The 19,841-nt window shown below is 44.5% G+C and overlaps 1 protein-coding gene across 1 annotated transcript; it reads left to right on the top strand.

Moving 5' to 3' along the window:
- The first annotated feature begins 1,175 nt into the window (after window positions 1-1,175).
- LOC139609960 (rho GTPase-activating protein 20-like) lies at window positions 1,176-19,601 on the top strand. The gene is made up of 18 exons (XM_071465032.1): window positions 1,176-3,692; window positions 3,775-3,966; window positions 4,912-5,017; window positions 8,363-8,448; window positions 10,112-10,285; window positions 10,421-10,570; window positions 11,395-11,436; window positions 11,537-11,621; window positions 11,798-11,875; window positions 12,817-12,883; window positions 13,029-13,400; window positions 13,525-13,697; window positions 13,987-14,151; window positions 14,676-14,788; window positions 14,884-15,076; window positions 15,643-15,757; window positions 17,230-18,011; window positions 18,318-19,601. The coding sequence occupies exons 3-18, from the start codon at window positions 4,955-4,957 to the stop codon at window positions 19,029-19,031; spliced, it is 3,372 nt and encodes a 1,123-aa protein (XP_071321133.1). The 5' UTR covers window positions 1,176-3,692; window positions 3,775-3,966; window positions 4,912-4,954; the 3' UTR covers window positions 19,032-19,601.
- The last annotated feature ends 240 nt before the right edge of the window (window positions 19,602-19,841 follow it).

Raw genomic sequence — 19,841 nt, forward strand, 5'->3', positions numbered from 1 at the left:
TCATGGACGCTAAAGAATAGATTTACAACAGGTAAATACATTTCAGTTTTTTCTTTTTTGTATCGTAAAAAAACACACACACACACACACCCACCAAGCATATTCCACTTGTCTGTACAGCTTGCCTTTTTATGTGTATGAGCAAATCATTAATCAAGATAAGTCATTGCTTATGCATGAGCATAATAACGTCACCCAGTTCTGCACAATTACTGTGAAGCTGACTTTGTAAAGACGTTAAACAGGGCACTGACAAACCTAAAGACATAGAGCTGCTGCAGCACTTCTAATGATGAAATGAGAGAAAACAGCTGTGTCATGTTTATGTGTGTGACGTGTAAGTAATCATATTTGTTACAAGGGATTTCTACACAGCAAATAGTGAGTCCATTTCTGACTCCAATGTTGGGTCAATTTGAAGTTATTTGGTCTGTAAAGGTGTTTTATAGAGTACATTTATTAGTACTTATGTACTTTAATTTGGTAAATTTTGGGCATCCTGAATATCTCGGAGGACAACAATAATAGAAACATGAATAATATCAGGAAACAAGTTTTAATTTGGTAGACTTTCTACCAGTGCTCAGTTGAAATCAGGAAGTAAGTAGAGTGAGTGATGCCAGTTTTATTTAAAAAAAAAAAAAGAAAAAAAGAAAAAGGAAGATATTTTCCATTATCTCATCCCAAGACAAGTCTCAACTGTGCCACTAAGCCCCTGAAACTGATGTTTGTTGTCAGATACAAAGATTTTGCCACAGCTAGACATTAACGATTGGTTGTTGTCAGTATTTTTTTAAAATATGAGGTAAAGAAACTGTTTCCTGGGGTTTCAGATGAAGTTAAGAGTGACTGAAAGAAGCATCTTCTGATGAGTCAGATTTGAGTTTTAGATAGAAAACAAATAAAGGAGCACAAAACAAGTGCTCCTCATGCGTAGTGTTAAAGAAGAAGTGTGTGCGTGTGTGTGCGCTCTATGTTGGCCTTGTTTTTAAGCATTTTGCCTGTTTCCACTGTCGTCTAGTTCACCTGTACTTTGCACAGATATTCCACAGGCTGCATAAAATAATATGAAATGTGATTTTTAGTTGTTTGCTCAGCGTTGCAGGATATTTGTTTTTAATTGTCTCCATTCTTATCTCCTACAGGTCCTGTTTGTGCACTGCCTCCAGTGATGTGGCCAAGGCATAGGTAACACACACACACACACACAGAGTCTACAGCTCTGCATGTTCAAAGTTACAGACATAGATAGTGTTAATAATCAACATCTTCTGGATGCATTTGCACATTTGAGCTGGTGACTGAACAGAACCAGGCACCACACCCACTGACCAGGCCTCAGACCCAATGAATAGACGTGTCGTAGAGGAGAGAAGAAGCTAGAAACAACTCATTGACAGGTTTTAAAAAGCTAAAAACAGGTGGACTCCACCTGCTGACAGTTCAATCAGATAACCTGTAGCTCTGGGTTGATGCAATTTGCAAATATTTAAATTTATACCAGTGACTTAACAGCACTTCCCTTTATTTTACCAGTAGTTTTTTCCGATTCTAGACAGATTACCAGACCAGCACATTGTAAAAGATCTTTAATCTGAATGGCTTTTTTTCCACTATGGATGAACCAGATCTATTTGTATGGAGCCCAGGAAGTCCTGGAAGATATGTATGTGTATACTTTTGCCTTTTATTTTATAATATTCAAAAATTAGCAGTGAACATGAGATGCAGAACACGAGTGACACAGGAATAGTTACACGGGGATTCGCTGGGGCCTCTTAGTATAGAAACAAAATAAACATTAAACATAGTTTCCTGAAAGTGACAAATTCATCCGGTATTTTTCATCCTTGTCTTTCTAAAGTCAAAGGTTGTATATCATCTTTTCATGGATTGTAGATAGTTGACAGTGTCTATGAAAACCGTGATTTTTTTTTTTTTTTAACATTTTTGATACAAGAAATCAACATAAATGGAGATTTCTTTTTGACATTGCGATACCTAGAACCACATAAACAGTAGCTGTTTTGCATGTAATTGACATTAAGGTTCAGTTTTCCACTGCTGTCGATCTCGTTAGTTCAAATATACAACAGGTTATTAAATAAGAGTGATGCAGTTTGATGACGTGTATACAACATAGTTCCTCACCCACATAAATCAGTGTGCGATTCCACAGGTAGGTTTTTAAAAACTGTTGAATCTACATTAAATAAAGATGTTTTTTAAAACCACTGTGTTGTTGATGCCTCTGATTTCTGACCTTGTCTTGTGTTGTAACGTTACTGATGATGATTCACTAAATGTGTTGCTGTGGTAGCCATAAGGACTTGGATCTTCTTTTGCTTAAAATCACTGTTTTTATTATTGTATGATGATTTTCTGATTTTATCCAACTCGTTGCTTTGAATTACACGAATTTCCTCACAGTCATCATCAGGTTTTTGTTTAGTCGTGCTGTCCTGTTTAAACTGAAATTATAAATTAGATCAGATGCTGTTACAGTCAAGTAAATTAGTTGATGAGGTCATGTCTGTAATTGATGTACAAATGTAATTGTTGTGGTGCAGCAGGATGATTGGTTATATTTGTGTGATGGACTTTACCATGTGGTTGCTAACAAAGCGAAGCTTATCGATCCCTCATCAGGATCATCTCTGCGTCCACCTCACGCTTCAGTCAATCAGCAGTCAAACTTGCCGATCTCTCGGCGAGATGACAGACTATGAGAGACGAGCTGCGTTGAGACACGAAGGACGACTTGCATTTGATCCAATCAGAGTAAACTGATTGATGTTTTAAGGTTAGAAAAAAGTGTTTTTGTAGCAGGAAGGTTGAGAGTCAGCGAGGCGAGACATGTTGCTTTTCTTTGCCATGCCCAAGGCTGTTCATTATCAACATGAGGGAAGGTAATCATTGAAGTGATCCACTTTTAACGGGGCTGATTGCGGCCAATTTGGGGAATGAACACTCGGTGTCTCTGTTCTTCACTTTCTGGCCTCGTTCTTCTTTAGCCCAGTTTGTGACCCACTTCTCTGTCTAGAAGGACAATTGATTTTGGGGCAATAGTTATTTTTCCTTTTGAAAATGTGCCAAGTTCGCACGCTTCCTCTAAAATCCACTTTGTCTAGATTTCCTTTCTTTATACAGTCAGATGTGTGTGGTCGGCTCATTTATATCAGCATTAGAAATCAAACAAGAAGTCTTTTTGTAGAGCTAATTGAAAGAAAATTACTTGATTTAAGGTTTGACTGTGCCCTACATTACAACCTTATGGCCTAGATAACAGTCACTACTATTCGTGACTTTTCCCAGAGACACTGGAATCTAATAACGTAGCCTGGAGCTACTGTACTGACAGTGAGCATCAGACTTGCACTGTTGACCCATAATCTGATAACATTTGTCTGTTGGATCTAAGTAACTTCTTTAAGTTTAGAAAACCTTCCCAGGATTCCTGATTCAAGCCCTGTGTTTTAACCTCTGTTTGCCCCCACAGACTGCACGGCTGTACGTGGAAATAATGATAATCAATGCTAAATTGATCTCTTTTATAATAACTCTCTGTGTAGATATAGGTGACAAAATACAAAGGTGACCATAAAGCAGAGGTTTGCAACCTCTGGGTGGGAACCTCCCATAGGGTCCCAGGATGGAGCTGAGGGGTCACCAGAGCATTAAAGGAGCTATGTGTAAGTTTTGCAACTGCTACACAGCCAACATAAGCATCGACAGTTGTTTACTTAAGAGCTTCAGCCATTGTTGTGTTTACAGGACGATGTTATAATATGTCCTCTGAGCAGCGCTACTTCCGGACGCCACAGTGACTCGGTATTGGAAAATGACGAGGCAGTCCAACTGGCCTGCGGCTAGCTGACTAGCATGCTAACTTCAGTCGAAGAAAAGAAGTAATATAAATAAAGGCAAAACAAGAGGGTTGCTTTCCACTGCTGAAGACGGCTCTTGGTGAGTAAAGTTTAATATTGAACTCGCAACATTTCTTCTAGATCTTTATATTTTCTTTAAATAATCAGAATCTACTTTAAAACTATTTGGCTATGAATGTAATACATAAAAATAAATATGTAGGCTATGTAACGCTCAAAGGTTTTTGTTTTGAAATCCTCATCTCAACTTAAATAACAATCTGTGGCAGAGGAGTTTAGGGGCGGATGAATATTAGCATGACCATTCAATAGTGAAAGTTAATATTTTACACATTTATTCAACGTAACATGACACAATGAGATAATTATGTCATGTGGTTCAACAAGCTTCTCGGAGATGTTTGTATAATGATCTCGTTTCTGCTAATAGACGACAGTGATTGACATCAAGATGAAATAATTCTACTTTTTTTCGAATGCAGTTTGGTGCCAGAAACTAAACCAGAATTGTTCATTTAGCTGGATTCCTGCAAGTTTATTGAAACAGGTTTATCTCTGAAGCAGACGCTCCTCTTCCCTAACAACATCGCCTCCTCTGGCGTTGTTTGTTTTAGTCTAAGTACGATCGTCTGTGAAATGAATGGAACAATTTGGTTAAAAATAGGCGGACCTATTTTTTTGCAGCGTATTGGCGCCGCCTCCGATCGGTGCGTAAAGACGCGTTAAGAAGTGGCACAGCACCTGATAATCCAGACAGGAGGTGCTTCGGTTACAGCACAACCTCTCACCGATGGTGAGGAGACAGAGAACAGTGGGATCAGCTGAGCTTATCTTATTTTTAACTTTTTTTAAAAAAATTCATCTGAACTTCCCTCCTCACAGATTTTGTTTTCTCTGTGCGCGTCTGGTCACAGACTAAAAGTTTGCAGTGACTTCTTGCGAGCTTGTGTTGAGATGGTCTCTATCTCCCGGTGTCGGAGGTTATTAATGGGATTTCTCTCTCCCCTGCATCACCTGAGGACAGTGGGACAGTGAGCCGGAGGGCGTCCGGAGGCTGGATGGACAACATGTCTCCACAGCAGCAACAGGACAGCCTCAGCCGAGGCGGAGGACAGCAGGAAAACAAACGGGTATGCTGTAGATTTTCTTAAGAGATCTGTCTGGTTTTAATTGTGAAGACGCAAATTATCGCTCCATTTATTTTAATTAACTCGTATCCGAGACCATGCGTTTTGTATAAAGGCAGGTTGGTTTAGATAAAGTGAGAAAAACGATCATATTTTCCCAGAGGTAACTGACATATGAAAGGTGACTGTGCAGTCGGGTGAGGGGTTAGTTCAGGACTCGAGGCTTTTACCTAAGTCCCACTCTGTCTCCATGAGGACAGTCAACAGCCCTGGAAAATGATGCAACGATGTTTTAAGACAGAAAATGTGCAACCATAAAAAAAAAAATAAAAAAATTATAATACGTAAAATTATAATGTGAGATAAACTGTCTCGAAGCTCGAGTGTGGATATAGCGGCTTTTGTAAAGTGACTTCATACCAATACCACAGACGCACTGACCGAGAGGAGGTGGATCACCAGAATAAGGTTCATATCGCATCAATAACGCAGCAATTATTGGTTATAATAGCAAATAATTCATAAATTAACATAAAGCGTAGCAGATTACGTCATCACCCAAACGTATTGCGTCAATGTAGTTAATAAAATAAAATAAAATGTTAACAACTATAACTCCTCTTAAAGCATCTGCTTTATATCGGTGTATAAACAAATACTGAACATTGTAAGGATTTGTACATACGTATACTTATATATAATGATATTTGATATCTATGACTATGGCATATTGTGTTATCAAGCATTCATTAACTGCACATTGAAAAAGACATTTTCATTGTTGACACTTTGACAAATGTGAAAAATGGGAAGAATATGATGCGTATGGTGTGAGTCTGTAATATGTCAGCGTGTGTGTTTTGAGGTAATCATATGTAACTGTTTTTTCTAGCTGAAAAATGTCAGTATAGTTTTACGTAAACCTACACATCAACTTTCCGTTAGCATTTTATCGATCAGTCAGTCAATCTGCTCTTTAGAGGCTGTAAGAAGTATAAAAACTGTACCTCACTGTGCCGAGGCTCCAGCCTGTCCCACGTCCTTGTTTTCATCAATGATTGATCCCACGTGTTCTCCAGCATCTCATCTGTATGTCCTGAGTGTCCCAGCTGGTTTTACAGTACGAGTAGATACGCTGATTGCTGGGAATGTGCTTTTCCACCCGAGAGTTGAGGAAACAGCCCGGAGATGTTTTTTAACACCACTGAGAATCAGATAGTTGATTTCAACATGGCCTTGTTTTTCATCACTGCACCTTTTATGAACCACAGTTGGCAGTAGCCTAATGTTTTCCCATTGACATGTATTTTAAATATGGATTTTCTTCTGAACTTGAGTGAGATGAGGCTTGTTTCTGCAAACACATTGTTTTAGGCGCTAAGATTTTGTTTCGGCATTATCTAAATATGTAACGTTACACACACTGAACAGCTGAGTCACACTCATTTTAATATAGGAAACAGTCTTAACGAATGACTTTCCTCTTTAACTACTTAGTGTTGTGACACAGTCAAATATGTTAGAGCTGATCTGGTGTTGGTCAGTACACTTATTTCCCAGCAGAAAACCCACATCTCCACGTAAGCTTACGTTAGTGTATTTTTAGGACTGAAATGAGACATTGTAACGCCGTGGCTGGAGCGTAAGGAATGTTTCACCACTGTGTGACCCGGCTAAATCAATGATATTACATTGTGAAATGTCAAAAATGTGTGGACGTGCATGGTGTAGGTTGTAGGATGCAGAGGGATTGATCTTTTCTCACCCTGGAGCTTCTAATTTGTTTGGACTGCTGGATATATTAATATGAAATGCATGGCAAGTAAATACATTAAAAAGGAAATACATTAAAAATAGAACGTTAAGATGACATTGTGCCACATTGATAAAAGACATTAAAAACAAGCAAACGCACAAGATTAAAAAGAAGTTACATGTGTAATTTGCTGGTAAGGTGCGGCAAATACCGACAGAGCTGACAGTTTGAGCAGATCTCGGGTGTTCAGGAAGCCTGTTCCACAGGTGAGGAGCAGAGAAACAATAATAATAATAATAATAACGATGGATAATAAAGAAAACTTCCTCCACATTAAGTGTTCAGTCATGAAACTACTTCAAACCTTCTGCAAGAACAACTTAACCCTCAGACCCACCAGGCCAATAAAAACCTCTGAACACGGTAACCATCGGGTGACGGTGCCTCGGAGTGATACTCTGACATACAATGAAAGAACTGTGGTTATATGACAGTGTTTCTCACCCTGCTTCACACTCACAAATCCCTCTGCAATTAGATTAAATGAACCTTAACGAAATGGACTTTAATGATCCTCCTTTTTTTTTATTATGACAACATTATGCAGTTATGAATATGTGAGCACTGTAGCAGCAGAAATATGCAAAGTTGTGTAACGTGAGGGTCCGACACGTGGTGGTTTGGTCGCCGGATGGAGATGGATTAACTTTTTAAGAAGCACGTTTACTTTTCTCCACACTTCCTCTGTTTCATAACCTAAACCTTACTATTCTTAAAACTGAGAAATAATTTAACAAACATGATTTTCCAGGGTTTTCTCAGCTGCAAAGTCACTTTTACCGAGCGGCCGAAGTGTGAGAAAGGTCAGGAGTGTCACGGCAGAGATAGCCGAGCACTGAAGTTAGTACAGGCTGTAAAATGTAAAATGTCACCACCCTAAACTAATCTCCACGCTTTGACATTCCTCTGTGTTGAAATTCTCCCGTTTCAATCTGCTGTTCCTGTCGTTTTGGAGGCCACGGTCAGTCCGCGTCCTGCGATGAATGTACTGAACATCAGGATGCTTACGTAACAAATGAGGAGAGTGTAAACATGACCTAAACATGGAGTTAACCACCGGCGGGCCTGGAAAAGAGGATTTTTGTATTGGTAGACAGATGTGAACAGTGTTTTTAAGATTATTTAAAGGAAAAAGAAGGGCGAGCGTGTGATTAACACGACCCCACGGAGTTAGATGGCGACGGCGGAGCTTCAGAACCGCTCCTCAGAAACCTGTGGGTGACATCGCGGAGGCTACGTCCATCTTTATTTACAGTCTGTGTGTACAACACTAAACATTTTGCAGACACTTATCCGATAGATACTTTTGACGGCAGACTACCTCACAGTTGTTGCTCTTTATGATGGAGGCTGAATGAACTGGAAATGTTGAAAAGATGAAGAGCTGAGTACTGAACAAAAAAATCTGAAGAATGTTCCTATGATTGTTCTTTTGTATGAATATCAGTCCTAAGAAATATATAATAAAAAAAAAAAAACAACTCAGTAAGACAGCGTTTTGATTCGGATCGACTTTGTTTTGTCTCTTTTAGCGGATGAAGTCTCAGAGTTATCGGCGTCAGTCCGCTCCATCCCTGGTCATCACCAAGGCTCTCACCAGGTCCAAGACCCTCTCCAGGTACTGGTTTTAGTTTGTGTTCACACCGGCTTTTTACACACGGAACAAGAGGAGTAAACATGAACTCGTGCGGAGTGAGACCTCAGTTGTGTTTATGTTGTGAGTCTACCAGCGGGTGTGAGCTGATGCTCAGTGTCACCACACAGCGGGGTCAGCAGGTCAGTTAAAACATCCTCAGAAACAGACCTGCTCCAGTTCTCTCACACAGAGGTCACTGACAAAACCCTGGAGCCACATGCCCACACACGTGCACGCACGCGCACACGCACACACGCACACACACACACTCACGCTCACATGCCCCGAGCGTGGTGTTGAATCACTCGGATACATAATCCTTCTGTAACCAGACTTATCGGAGGATCAGGCAGCTATTAATAGTCTCTGTCTTTGAACATATGGACTGGGAAAGTGAAGAGGAAGTAACCTCATTGAAAAGCTCTGCAGAGGTGGAGCACCTGACAAATAACAGGCCGCAACCGCCGCTCCCAAAGACGGAGCCTGGTGATGGTGCGAATGATCCGGTTTTACGATGTAACTCTCACTTTCAACTTCAGCATTTTGGGAGACATACTCCTGAAAAGACTGATAACTATGTGCTAATTGCGCAGCTAGAGCAAGACTAGCTGTGCCCCCCGTGTTCCAGTCTGCTAAGCTAACTCACTGCTGGCCAATTAAATAAGAGTGTTTCCCAAAATGTTGAGCAATCCCTTTAAAAATGACCTAGTTTTGAAGTAGTGAACAAAAACAGAAATTTCAACAGTGATTATTCCTAACTCCTATCCTTTCACTGATATCCCCTTTATTTACAAGATCCCCGTTCAGATTTTGCCTGGGAAAAGCATCAATTTAAAGATGCAGGTACTATTTTACTGCCACTTAAGATTTGATGTTGTGAAACCTGCAGCTTCCTTAACCTCTTGCTGCACTAAACTCTCCACTTAATCACCCGAGGTCCCATATTTTACACTTTTCCTGTGTTTTATTTCAAGTGTTGACATCCACAGGAAGATATATTTGTGGTTTTAAGAACCAAAAACCACCTCAGTGTAGTTTTACATCTCCCCTCTCAGGCTTCTCTCTGGAGCTCTAGTAACAAAAGGTGGGATGGTGGGTCCAGGTGGATGGGGCTTGGATCATGGCTGAGAGTGATGACATCACAAAGTTACAGAAGTCCTGACGACTTGTTTTAAGGCTCAGTTTCTGAATACAGGCTATGGACTAAGGACTAAATGAAGCGAGTCCATCATTACAAATGCTGTGTATCGTATTTAAAGTCGTGAGAGTCAAAGGTCAGACCGATATACTTGTATTAATCACCATGTCTTTGACCCTAACCCTCAAAACACATTAAAGCCTCAATGTCAGATTTTAAAAAGCAGTATATTTTAAAAATGCCTGTTTTTTTGCTGACAGGACAACGAAGCAAAAGGGCTTATGGGAAATGCGGTCTGATATGGAGATTCCCACTGGTCTCACGTGGGTTAATTTGACCACGTTACATTGAACAAAAACAAGCCGCACATTGAAGCTTTAAGACGATTTTTTTTAATCAGCTGGACTCAGTTTGATCCTTGAACAACAACAACAACAACAACAACAACAACAACGGGATTCGTCGGTAGTCCGGCTCCCCGATGTGATCCGTGCGTTTGCGTTTCAGAGAGAGCTTCCTGGTTCCTGTGTGTCCAGAGACCTGTCAGTTGGTCCAGTCCTTCCTCGGCGGCTCTGACAGGTCGTTTCTCCTCCACGGACATGCTCAGCTGAAGACGGGGATGCAGACTCAGGACAGACACCTCTTCCTGTTCAACGACATCCTGGTTATCGCCAAAGCCAAGTAAGCACAAGCGTGTGGAGCAGTGCTTCACCACTGAATTAGGTTAATACCTAGGTCTAAGGTTAAAATTTGTGTGTGTGTGTGTGTGTGTTTGCAATGGTCCACATCTCTCTCTTTCTCTCTCTCTGTTCCCAGGTCAGCCAACCACTTTAAGCAGAAGGCCCAGGTGTGTGTGTGTGAGATGTGGACGGCAGGGTGCATGGACGAAGTGTGCGAGGGAACCACGAACCCAGAGAGGAGCTTCGTCATGGGCTGGCCCACCTGCAACTGTGTCGCTACGTTTAGGTAACACACACACACACACACACACACACACACACACACCCACACCCACACCCACACACGTTGATACGTCAGACCAGTTCACCGTTGTCAATATTTCTGTTGCTGTAAACCTGCAAAGATGTAGAAACACACTTGTTGAGTGTGTAAACACAGATGAATACCTGTGGATGTTCGCATAAACATTCCAACTGCACATACCCAGCCTGTCTGATCAGTTTGTATAATGCTTTGTGTAATGTGATGAAGTCTTAACCTGGAGTCCAAGGTAAACGTCCGGGCAGAACGCCGGCTTTCTGGTCACGCTGCTTAACATCAGAGGCTGTGACACGTGTTTGTGTGTCAATAGTAAATAAGTAGGTGAGGCTGTAAACTCCTCCTTAAATGTCAAACGATCAGAAATAGACAGAATGAGGCGTCCACACTGTACAGTCGAAAAATGTCGACAGCAATAAATCAAACTTTGATTGTGCAGCTCCTCAGATAATGCGTAGATTGATTCACAGACTATATTCACTTTTTTCTATATATTAAAGAGATACATTCATATTGTTATGGTTTTCTGCCCAACACCGGGTGACCATTTTACTTGAGTCATTCCAATTCTCTCACTAAAGCTGAGAAAAAAGTCTGATAATCTATAAAATAAATGTCATCTTACACTACATTCTGTGTGTGTATAAATCTGTTTGCACGCTCACAGTGATCTGCTCCACCTGAAACTAAAATCTGTCAGAGTCCTCTTAAAACACGTTAATGATAAAATCCATTAAAACCAAATGAAGCAGTGACGTGATGTTGATGTTTCTACTTCATGTTCTCCTCAGCACCACAGAACAGAAAGAGAGATGGTACTCCCTCCTCAGAAGGTAAACCTTGCCTTCATGCGTCAACATAAAGTACAGTGTGTGTGTGCGTGCGTGCGTGCGTGCGCGGCAGGAAAATCTCACCACTCTGTTTCCCCTGCAGTCGGATAAAAGAAGACAAGGAGAAAGAGGAGCCTAAAACCATCCCTCTGAGAGTGTACGGGAAAGGACTCAACAGTTATGCTGTTGTAAGTTTAACGTTTAGCTTCCGTCTGTTTTTGTGTGTGTGTCTGAGACGCGGAGCTGATGTTACAGGGTTTTCTGGCTCCATCATTACTGTTTATTTGGCTTTCCCAACCTGCGGCGTAAAATGACGCCATGTTGAACGTGTGTGTGTGAGTATCTCCTGTGTGTGTCCCACCAGACCAAGACGCTCCCTGTCAGCAACTGGGATTCGACCAACGAGGTGATCCGACTGGCTCTGCAGCAGTTCAGCATCATAGTGAGTATCTCAGACCTTCGGACCCCACTGTGTTTATAGCGCTTGAACAATCGGTCAATTAATCAATCTTTGAATTGAGAGAAAATTTATCACAAGATATCTGATGATGCACCTTGGAGCATTTTTCACATTATTAGGCCAATGTATTTATATGTGTACATCATCACACACACAGTTCATTCAATGTGCTCAACAGAAAATAAAAAAGCGAAAACAGTCTAAAACAGATCATGTCTAATATATAATATAATCTATATAAATTAAAGTAGTAGTAGTAGGCAGTAGGCAGCCCCACATTTTTACATCATAATGTAAATATGATGAAGGCTGAACAAAATAAAGGGTTTAAGCAGCGTTGTAGTGGAGTCACTAAACCGCGAGTCCGAGTCACCGATTTGAAGACAATCCTTTGGGATCTTAATTTAGACGTTATGGATCAGTAAAAAAAAAATAAGACAACATAACAATAATTTTAATAATCACTACTTGCCACCAAAACGATACATTGAAAAAGTTAACAACAGACCCGTGGACGATCACTGTACTTGGCTGCAGCTGTAATGTGACCGTGTGACACCGTTGCCTAAACATCAGGGTTATTGATATTTGTGAGACAAATTCCAGTTGTGTTGGCCTTTAGGTATTTGTGTAGTTTCAGATTTATCGGTGCAGCTCAGGCAGCAAAATGTTCTTACCAACCACCCCAAACAAACATCAACAAACTCCGAGGCTCTCACAGGCGTCTTCTTCTTCTTCTCCTGTCAGCTAAGTTGCACAAGTTACATGTGATGTAACTAAACAGCATGTGAAAACCGGGAGAGAATGCGATTCATTGTCACATCCCAGCATCCCGAAACATTTCCCTCCGCTCTGCCCGATGTGGTTTTTAAGGCTTCCCGTTATAGTGTCTGTGCCTTTTTTTTTCTGTCTGTTTTGCTCAGGGAAATGTGAAAGACTATCAGTTGTGGGTCATCTCCAAGAGGGACAACGCCCCCTACCCTCTGATAGGTCAGTGACTGAGGTCCAGACTAGTTTGATTAGATATTATCAGTTATCCTGTTGTAGTGAAATTGTTGCTCCTGTATCAGATTTTGTGTTGTGAAAAAACTGTGATTCTGTGTCTTCGTCTCATGGGCATAAACCTTTTTTTTAGAAACACTAGCACCATTCACTCCCAGAAAAGAGTGCGGTTTGCGCGATCTATCTCCTGGCAGTGAGGATTCAGAGTTTACCGGTCAACGATGTGATCTTACGGTGTTGTCGTTATATCACGACTATAGGAAGCCTCCGGGGTTTGACACCGTCTCCTCTTCCGTCTCAGGTCACGAGTTTCCCTTCAGCATCCAGATGAGTCATGTGAGACACAACGCGTCTCAGGGAGGCAGCGCCGGAGGCAGGGACGCTGCTGCGCCGCCTGCGGACAGACAGAAGGCCACGCAGGTGGAGCAGCTGCAGGTGTACAGGCATTGCCAGTTCATCCTGAAGCCACGACCAGTGGAAACGCAGCAACAGCACGCGTCTGCAGGTGAGACCACCCGTGCGTAACGGTGTAAACTGTGCAGAAACTGTGTAAGAGACATATAAAGAAATATATATATATATCGAGTGTTTATTGTCAGGCGTTCCGGGATACCGTGTTGTCTTTTCAGACTTGCCCCAGAAGCCATTTAAAAGGAGGCGCTCCCTCATCACCTGGGCCTTCTGGCGAGGCTCCTCCTCTCACCTGAACGAGCTGTCCCTCGCCGGCGCGCCCCGTGGCCGCCTGTTCGGCCAGCCCCTCGGCTCTGTGTGCGTAGAGGACGCTCTGCCAAAGCCAGTCATGGTGAGCGGGTACACCGACGTTAATACACCTTTTTTTTTTTGCAGAGACCTCTGTTTACAGCGACTCAGACATGTGACGGAGAACTGGGTGACCGAATCATTTTACGGTTGCAGCGTCACAAACCAAAAAACATCTGTCATCGGCTACGTCAGTATTTGTATAAAGCTAGATGTCCATGTCTTTTTTATTGTACACCAGGTTCTATATTAATACTGTGAAAGCATCAAAGCCGCAGTCCACAGAGAAACGCTCCTCTCTATCCCTCACTCGCTCTCTCCTCTTTCACCAGGACATGTTGGCCTTTCTGTACCACGAGGGTTCGTGGACGCGGGGGATCTTCCGGCGGCCGGCAGGGGCTCGGGCGGTCAGGGAGCTGCGGGACACTTTGGACGCCGGAGAGTTTCAACTTCCTCTGACGCGCGACCACGTCTTTATCATAGCCGGAGTCTTTAAGGTGTGTGTGTGACTTTAGTTGTAAAAAAAAAAAAAAAAAAAAAAAAGATTCCCCCTTCACATTCATCTTGAGAACTGTGTGTGTGGCGTTTGCGTACATGCATAACCGTTCATTACCTTAGTGACCCACATCTGCGAGCACAACAGAGTCTAACCCGCCTCCATCCTGCGCAGCCCCGTCAGCGGGACAAGCTGTTCGCTGCGGAGGATCTGAGGCTGCGTCGATCATGTAATCTGGGTTATAATCTCTTATCATGTGGAGGGATGACACACGCCGTGCACAAGTGTCACGTCTTTACACAGCGGCGCGGAGATCTCCCATTACACTCGTGACACTGTCTCGGTCGGTTTTTAACTGCAGTATGTGCAAGTGGACACTGGTTACCGTGAATTCTACCAAGCAATAAAAATCTCCCACACCAGTTGACCAGACCTCAGGCCGCAGCGCACAATCACTCTTTTATTCAGAATCGTACATTTTCAGACACACGTCGTACTGATTCACTGCCGTGCGCACGTTTGCAGGATTTCCTGCGCAGCATCCCGGGCAGCCTGCTGTGCTGTGAGCTGCACGAGGAATGGATGGATGTTCTGGAGGAAGAGGAGGAGGAGAAAGAGCAGGTGGAGGACATACAGAGGTACCGGCGCTCTTCCTTTTCGGTAGAAGTCGTCCGATGAGATTCCTCGACGGCGTCCGTGTTTCCCTCTTAACCCTGGATCTGCCTCCCTGCAGGATGATCTGTCGGCTGCCCAAAGCAAACGCCCTGCTGCTGCGCTACCTGTTGGCCCTGCTGCACGGGATCCAGGGAAACGCCCACGAGAACCAAATGACCAGTTTCAACATATCGGTGTGCATCGCTCCCAGCATGCTCTGGCCTCCCGGAGCGCCTCGTAGCCCTGAGGTGGAAGGAGAAGGAGCTAAGAGGGTAAAAAAAAAAAAAAACAGCATATTTCAACTTTTTTTATTTTTTATTTGTTGCATCCAACTAAAGATTTTTGGTGAAATCTCATTAATACACTGTGGAATTTGACCCAGACACAGTTGGCCGCCCCTGCTTTAATGACTTTGACGCCCGATACACAAGTACATAAATCTGTCTAAGCCATCATCTCCCAGCTCAGACACAAAGAGACGTTTGTTTGCTTTGTGCGCACACGACACAGAACAGCCACAAAGTTGCAATCACAACAAACAATAGAGAAGCACTTGGCCTCCCCAGCTGGATGTTATTTTTGTTTGTTTGTTAATTCCCGTTAATCTGTCATTGTTGTCGTATCACCTCTAAAGCACAATGAGCTTTTCTCACAGAAATGTGTCAAATCAGCCTCGTAGAAAGGCTCAAAGGTCCGATTTCGGAGGAGTCTGACATTGTGAAATGTGGATGTGAACAGAGCAAACTGCAGACGCGCTGTCCTGTAGAATTTATTTCAGGAAACGATGTGCTGTGAAACAGGCGGTAGTGTTTCATCTTCTCCTCCTCGTCCGCTGCAGGTCTGCGAGCTGGTGAAGTTCATGATTGAACACTGTCGGCAGATTCTCGGAGAGGACCCCTCCTCCCTGTTCGGAGGCCCCCCACAGAGACCCAGCACCGACGAGATGGGATCAGGTACCGAGACAATGTGTTCATTCATGTTTACATTGGACATGTTGACTGCATTATTTCATGACTTACGTTTAGTCATTTAGCAGACTTTTTTTTTTAATGCAAAGCGACTTAGAGAAAGGGCAACAATCGTTAGCGTTAGCGCAGCAACAAGTGCTAGTGGCGGTTGTCTAAGTGAACATGTGCTCTGTGGTGCTCTCTGAGGCCGCTGCCCGTCCACTGGTTTTTGATAGGGCGATGATTGTCGACCTCAGCGGGGTTGGGAGAGAGGTTTTCCCGAGTGGTGGTGTCACCGGAGCTGCTTTGAATGCGGTGGGCAGAGTGTCGGAGGTCAGTGATTCATTCATTCATTTATCGCACGTGTGCTAGCTAGTTAGCTGGCGCGACGGTCGGGCTAATGGTCTGTTGGTGTAGGGTCCAGCCAGCATGTGTTAGGACGGCTGCATGTTACAGCGCCAGGAGTTGGGTGGAGAGGCTGTTTTGTGTGAGAATCAGGTCAGGGTTTTAGCCAGCTTTGTGGAGCGGCTGGAGGTCAGATGAATGTATGACTGACTTAAAGTAATCGGAGTGTGGACTGTCTAAGTGGATGTTGGCGTCGCCTAGGACGAGTAACGGGGTGTGTAGCTCGTCTGTAAAGCCCTGCGGTCGGCCTGGTGGACGGTAAATGACAACAACGTGGGTGTTTGCAGGTGTCCTGGTTAGTAGAGCGCGACGGCGGAGCGAATCGCCGTCTGCTGGGAATTAGCAGCCCGGTCCCTGTGTCGGTGAGAGTAGGGTGCTTGGTCTGAGCGGTAATAGTCTCGGTTCCGTCAGCCCGCGGCGGACGAGGCGACGGCGTGTGATGTGTGCGTGCGAGCGAGTGCCGAGGGGTTTACCTGGCCGTGTGCCGGTTCACTGTGCTCGGTGAACTTGCACAGGTGAACTTGCTCGTCTTAGCCTCGTCCGTCTTCACCGAGGACGGCTCACCGCCACGGCTGACGCCTACGCTGACGCTCCGGCGGACAGGCCGCGCACAAATAGCTCCCCGGGATTGACCGCGGCTGCCGACGCGTCCAGGCTGATTGCGACCGGCGCAAGCTGCCCCCAATTACGGCGCTAATTGGCGACCGCGACTGGCAGCTCCGACCCTTGTTACAACACTTAGTGCGACGTCCCAGCAGCATTGTTTACGAGTCCTCCCTCCGTCATGTGAAATGGAAACAAAACCACAGATGTGTTCCTTGAAAGATGCAGTCGACATCATGATAAGTCATCAATCACATCTCCATTCTTACAAGCAGACAAAAAGAAGCATTCTGATATTACATGAATTAAGTCATTTATTTGACATTTGGCACAGACAAGAAATAATTGCACTAGTGACACAAAGACGCACAATTAGAACTTGGAAAACTTTATTTCAAAGTGTACTTTTTCGTATCACTGTAAACAAAGATGGTATGAAATTCTGTCTCATCGATGTCCTCCTCCTCTAGACTCCTGGATGTACCCTCTGACCGACTCGTCCTACGACAGTCTGGAGAACGAGTTAGACAACAGCAGCGGGGGATCGCCCGGGTTCTCCGGCAGAGGGAACCTGCGAGCTCAACCGCTCCAGGGCAGCACAGACTCGATCCTCACATTTAGCGACTACGACCAAGACACAGAGCCAGATATACGCCGCCCCCAAACCGACGATCTGCATACCGCAGGCAAGAGGCAGGGCCCCGGCCAGGCGGCGGCGGCCACGGACGCCTCCTCCGCCCTGGACTCTCTGTGTCTGGACGGTCTGCGCAGGCAGAGGCGGCGCTCGGAGCCGGCTATAGCGTACGTGGCCAAGTTTGGGCCGCGCATTTCGGGGAGCGCTGACGGTCTCACCGGTGAGGACGAGGACGGTGGAGAAGCACTTTCCGAGCAGACCGGGAGAGGTGGAGCGGCTCCGGAAGCCAGCTCCTCCACCCCCTCCTCCCCGGACTCCCCGAGCAGTGACCACACCCGTGCGACCAGGCGGGGGCTTCTACGGACCGAGACGCACACGCCCTCCAACTGCACGTCCGGATCACTTTCCACCTTTGTCAGCTCCGCTCTGACCTCCGGTGGATCTCCACACCCGGGGACTAGTCCAAGAGACTCCCCGCCCAAAGAACCACTCAACTGGGGGACTTTAAAAGGCTGCAGGGGCCTCCACCCAAACTCCTGGCTGAAGAAGGACCGGAGACTGTCGCTAACCCAACAAGACAACTTAGACAAAGAAGAACAAGAAGAGGACCAGACTGCGGTGAGTAAAATGCTAACTACATCTGATTTAGGCAGTACATTGAATTGAAATCATTAATTGATCAATCAGTCAATTGCTAAGTTTAATAAATGGTTATTGTTTCAGGACAGTCATTGGCACTTTTCATCATTTCATAACCTCAATGATTAATTGACAGATTAGCTGGTGGAAATTGGTCCAGTATACGGTCCAATCCAAACCCTACACCTGCTCCGTCTTCACGACAAATTAGTCATAGTGTAATATTAACGAGTGGACCTTTGAGCTCGTTGTCCTGCTGTTGAACACACTGTATGTTACTCCCAGCAGGCGGGACCCACTGACAAGACGCTCACCCTGGGGAAAGTCGTCAGCGAGAAGGGAGGAGGAAAACTAAGCTCCCGAGGCCAACAAAAGCCAAAACTGTCCCGCAAACCCACAAAAGACGCAGGAGGAGGAGGAGGAGGAGGAGGAGGGGGCCACGTGAGGGGGAGGCCTGGCCATGAAGCTCCAAAGCCCCGGCATCTTAAACAGGACTCGTACAGGCCCCCCTCTCACCACCGCTCCACGGGGAGCCTCCACGACAGCAACGCCGACCAGAAGCACGGGGCGGGAAGTGAAACGAATGAGCTAAAGCAGAGCGGGCCGTCCCTGTCCCTGTTCAAACGACACAAGTCTCACTCTGTGGAGGAGGAGGAGGAGGAGGAGGGTAAAGCCAGGCTCTACCAGCGCCGGGGGTCAGAACCCGGTCGCCAGGTTGCGGAGCAAACCGCCACCCTCGACCGGGCGAGGCTGCCCAGCGACCCGGGACTAAAGGTATCCGAGGCGGACACGGCAGAAGCCCGTTTCTGCCTCTCCCCCTATGCCACCAAAGCCGTGAGGGAATACTTCTCCTCCCACCCTCGCAGTAACCCCCAGAGCAGCCGGCAGGTGGCGCTCGCCCTGGTGGAGAGTCGCAGGGAGTGGCTCAAGAGGTGCAGCGACCCCACATCTGAGCCGGACTTTGACCAGCTTCTGTTTGCCGAAGAATCCTACGTCTGATTCAAAGTGTAACCTGGAGTGAAGTTAGATAAAAGCACAAATCGCTTCATAGAGAACGGACGCTAGAAATAAAATAAAATAAAAAAAAAAAAAAAAAAAAAAAACCTCGCTGCTCTTTTCAGCTACACAATTTCAGTATTGCAGCTTTCAAAAACACCCATCTGTGACATTTCCCAGTTTCATCAGACCTCAAAACACAGCGGCATCTTTAGGGTTTAATACCTTGAGCTTTCTGAGATCACGCAGTACATTGTAATACGTTTTACCTGAGTCTACAACACAGCAAAGACTGTTATGTAACTTTGCCTGTAGCTTTTTTTTCTCCTTAAAGCAATGGATTTACACATGCAGAGACGATCTGTGTAGTCACGTTTATTACAGTCTGAACAGATGGACCGAAACTAAGTTGCATCTGATCTCCATTCATGGGTTTTATTTAAATCGCTCCTTTTTTTTTGTTGTTTTTTTTTTTTAAAACTATCAGGCCAAAGTTAAAACCTGCCAATTTCAAAACTACCTGTAGTTGCCTTCTTTAATTATTGACCGGTTGTTGGATTGGCCGCTAGCTAACCTAACTCCATTATTTTCTGCCCTCAGAGCTTTTAATTATGGGCCATCTCCTACAAAGCATGTGGGCCGTTAATTATTTCCACATTTTATTGTTCGTTAAAGATTGCGCTATGTGTTAACGCTGATTATTTCCGTATTAAACAAGACGTTAACCTGTGTCTTAAAGTGATAGTTGTTGTTGTTTGACGTGTGCTTGTGTGGGGTATTTACCTGCAGTAGATTCAGATCGGTGCGCTGCCA

Source organism: Trachinotus anak, unplaced genomic scaffold (genome assembly GCF_046630095.1).
Source record: "Trachinotus anak isolate AG129_WGS33_773 ecotype Australia unplaced genomic scaffold, CSIRO_AGI_Tana_v1 ptg000026l, whole genome shotgun sequence".
NCBI lineage: Eukaryota > Metazoa > Chordata > Actinopteri > Carangiformes > Carangidae > Trachinotus > Trachinotus anak.

Excerpts from the sequence above, each read along its gene's own strand:
- LOC139609960 (XM_071465032.1), top strand. The coding sequence starts at position 4,955 with ATGTCTCCACAGCAGCAACAGGACAGCCTCAGCCGAGGCGGAGGACAG. Across the intron at positions 11,622-11,797 it reads GACTCAACAGTTATGCTGTT|ACCAAGACGCTCCCTGTCAG; the intron begins GTAAGTTTAACG and ends GTGTCCCACCAG. Across the intron at positions 15,077-15,642 it reads AAGGAGAAGGAGCTAAGAGG|GTCTGCGAGCTGGTGAAGTT; the intron begins GTAAAAAAAAAA and ends CGTCCGCTGCAG.